Genomic DNA, 2170 nt, shown 5'->3' with positions numbered 1-2170 from the left:
ATTCCTCTGGGGCAGCAAGGAAATATGACTGAAGGGCAAAAATCTGGTACAGTGCTCTGTTTTGTTTCTGATGGAAAAATAAAGATAGATGAAAACACCCAGGCTGCTCTATAAATACATCTCATTTTAATCACCTGAAATTAGTTCTCTGGCTTCCCCCAGCCTGCTTGGCAGCAAGTGCATTTCCTTCTGCCACTGAGGGCTTCCACAGCGTAGCAATAACGGCCAGTCCCCTGCTCCTGCCTCACCCCCTGGCACCACAGCAGGACTGCAGGACCCAGGCACGTGGCTGGCAGGGATACAGGGGGGCCCTTTGAGGCCAAGCTTGACCAGCCAGCTGGGACTGCTTCGAGGCCATCACAGGAACAGGGACCAGCTGCAGCCCCCAGTTTCACTTCTGGGCGGTCCCTCTCAGAACTGCCTAGAGCAGCTTTAGCCTCTCAAACACATCAACAAGGAGAACAGACAGACAGAGGATCTCGGAATATTCCTAAGTCTTTGGAAGGGTTCGCAGACTCATCTTGCCCCAAGAAATCCCGAGATGCAGCTACTTGCAGTCACAGTTTTGAAGCCAGGCCCAGAGAGCGACTCTTGGCAGCGAAACCTGAGACTGCAGTGGGGAAGGGGAGGAGGCTCCTGTCAGAAGAACTTGACACCTCTGCCGTCATCCAGTGTGATGATTTCAGCCTTGTGCTCCTGCTGCAAGGCTTGCAGGGCACGGAGCAGCATAGCCTCATCCAAGCCGTGAAACTCTAGGGAAGCACAAAGATCCCCATCGAAAAATAAAAATATAAGAAATAAATAAAAATAGAAAAATAACATCAGGAAACAAACAGGCTGGTGACCTCCAGGGACTGGGGTCAGCAATGCTGAGGGCTCTGAAGAGCACCGTAACACTACAGCAAATCCAGAGTCATGGCTACACTGACAGGCTCATCTCTACATCGCTGCTTTGGGAACAGAGCCTGAAGGTCATCAGACAGCAGGGATGAATCACAGCAGCCTGTAATGTAGTGCAGGAACTTGGCTTGAAAACAAAACACCCCCCACCACACCAGGTAAAATGCTGGGCACTGGGGAAGTGAAAATGCAATTACAGAGGGGGACGTTCCTGCAAATTGATAAAAGCCTTTGGAGCAGCACATGCCATTGGTGGGAAAAGGTGAGTTTGCATTTGAGACTTCAAAATATTTAATCTACAAAACTGTTATCTGACAATCAAGTGTTTACGTGCTCCAATCCAATGAGCTCCGAAAACCTGCTCCAGAACATGAACTTTACCTTCATTCTCTGTATCATCTCCGCTGGCCAGTTCATACAGTGTGAACACAGAGTTGGTCAGGCCATTCCTCGACACCTGGAAACACGAAGGCAATCTAGCAAATTTCGTCCGTGTGGCTGACCATCCTTGTCCGATCTCTCATACATCCCAGAGCGTGTAACATGGAGTGTGCACAACACTTGATAAGCAGAAGCCCCCTGGACACACACTGGGGGAGAGGGATCAGGAAGTGCAGCCTGAGGGAATGAAGATGGTTCCTCTCCTGCTGCTCTGCTCTTCCTGCCTGTGTGTTTCACAGTGAGGATTCAGAACATACAGAGGCCAGGCAGCGATGCTGCCCTGTCCTCCCCACGGAACAGCCAATGGCACCGAGGGTGGACAGCAACACCCACCGCTCACACTGCGGCTCACAGCAAGTGACAAGCTGCTAATAAGTCCTCATCTCTCTGCAACAGAGAGAAATGGAAGGAGAAAGGTAAAAGTAGTGAGGAAGCAAGCAGTGGTCTTTCCCAAACGGCAGCCAGGGCCCCCCGTCCTCATGGACACAGCCTGGTCTGGGTGTGCAGCCCCCATGCTCTCACCCATTGATAGATGAGCTTTCCCCATTCTTCTGGTCTCTTCCACATGATCAGAAAGCTGGTTTTGTTCTTATCTAACCATTCCAGGTTCCCTAGAAACAACATGGAACAGGGGTTGAAGCAGAGCACAAGTCACAAGTAAGGATCCAACATGCAGATTTTGGTACAAGAGCCAGACACTGCACCCAGAGGAGACTCCACGGACCAGCCCCTCCCCTGCAGTTCGCACCCACTTCAAAAATATTGCTGTGTCTACAGAAAGTGATTTCTCTGTCGAGCCCTCTCTTCCCCACGCAGCCAAATCTGCCTG

General features: G+C 50.9%; 1 protein-coding gene across 1 annotated transcript; it reads right to left on the bottom strand.

Moving 5' to 3' along the window:
• Positions 1-104: 104 nt before the first annotated feature.
• Positions 105-2164, bottom strand: VPS25 (vacuolar protein sorting 25 homolog). Its single transcript, XM_008643707.2, has 3 exons — positions 1864-2164; positions 1282-1357; positions 105-752 (listed from the first exon to the last, which is right to left on the bottom strand). Exons 1-3 carry the CDS (start codon positions 1963-1965, stop codon positions 640-642), a joined length of 291 nt encoding a protein of 96 aa, XP_008641929.1. The 5' UTR covers positions 1966-2164; the 3' UTR covers positions 105-639.
• Between the last annotated feature and the right edge of the window lie 6 nt (positions 2165-2170).

Source organism: Corvus brachyrhynchos, unplaced genomic scaffold, assembly GCF_000691975.1.
Source record: "Corvus brachyrhynchos isolate BGI_N302 unplaced genomic scaffold, ASM69197v1 scaffold30, whole genome shotgun sequence".
Lineage (NCBI taxonomy): Eukaryota > Metazoa > Chordata > Aves > Passeriformes > Corvidae > Corvus > Corvus brachyrhynchos.
The sequence above is the reverse complement of the archived record's forward strand: the minus strand, read 5'-3'. Positions and strand labels throughout refer to the sequence as shown.

Bases quoted from the DNA above. Each gene is read 5' to 3' on its own strand.
- VPS25 (XM_008643707.2), bottom strand. From the start codon at position 1,965: ATGTTGTTTCTAGGGAACCTGGAATGGTTAGATAAGAACAAAACCAGC. The intron at 1,358-1,863 runs GTGAGAGCATGG...TCGTGTTTCCAG, and splicing joins GAAAGCTCATCTATCAATGG to GTGTCGAGGAATGGCCTGAC. The intron at 753-1,281 runs GTAAAGTTCATG...GTGCTTCCCTAG, and splicing joins AGATGATACAGAGAATGAAG to AGTTTCACGGCTTGGATGAG.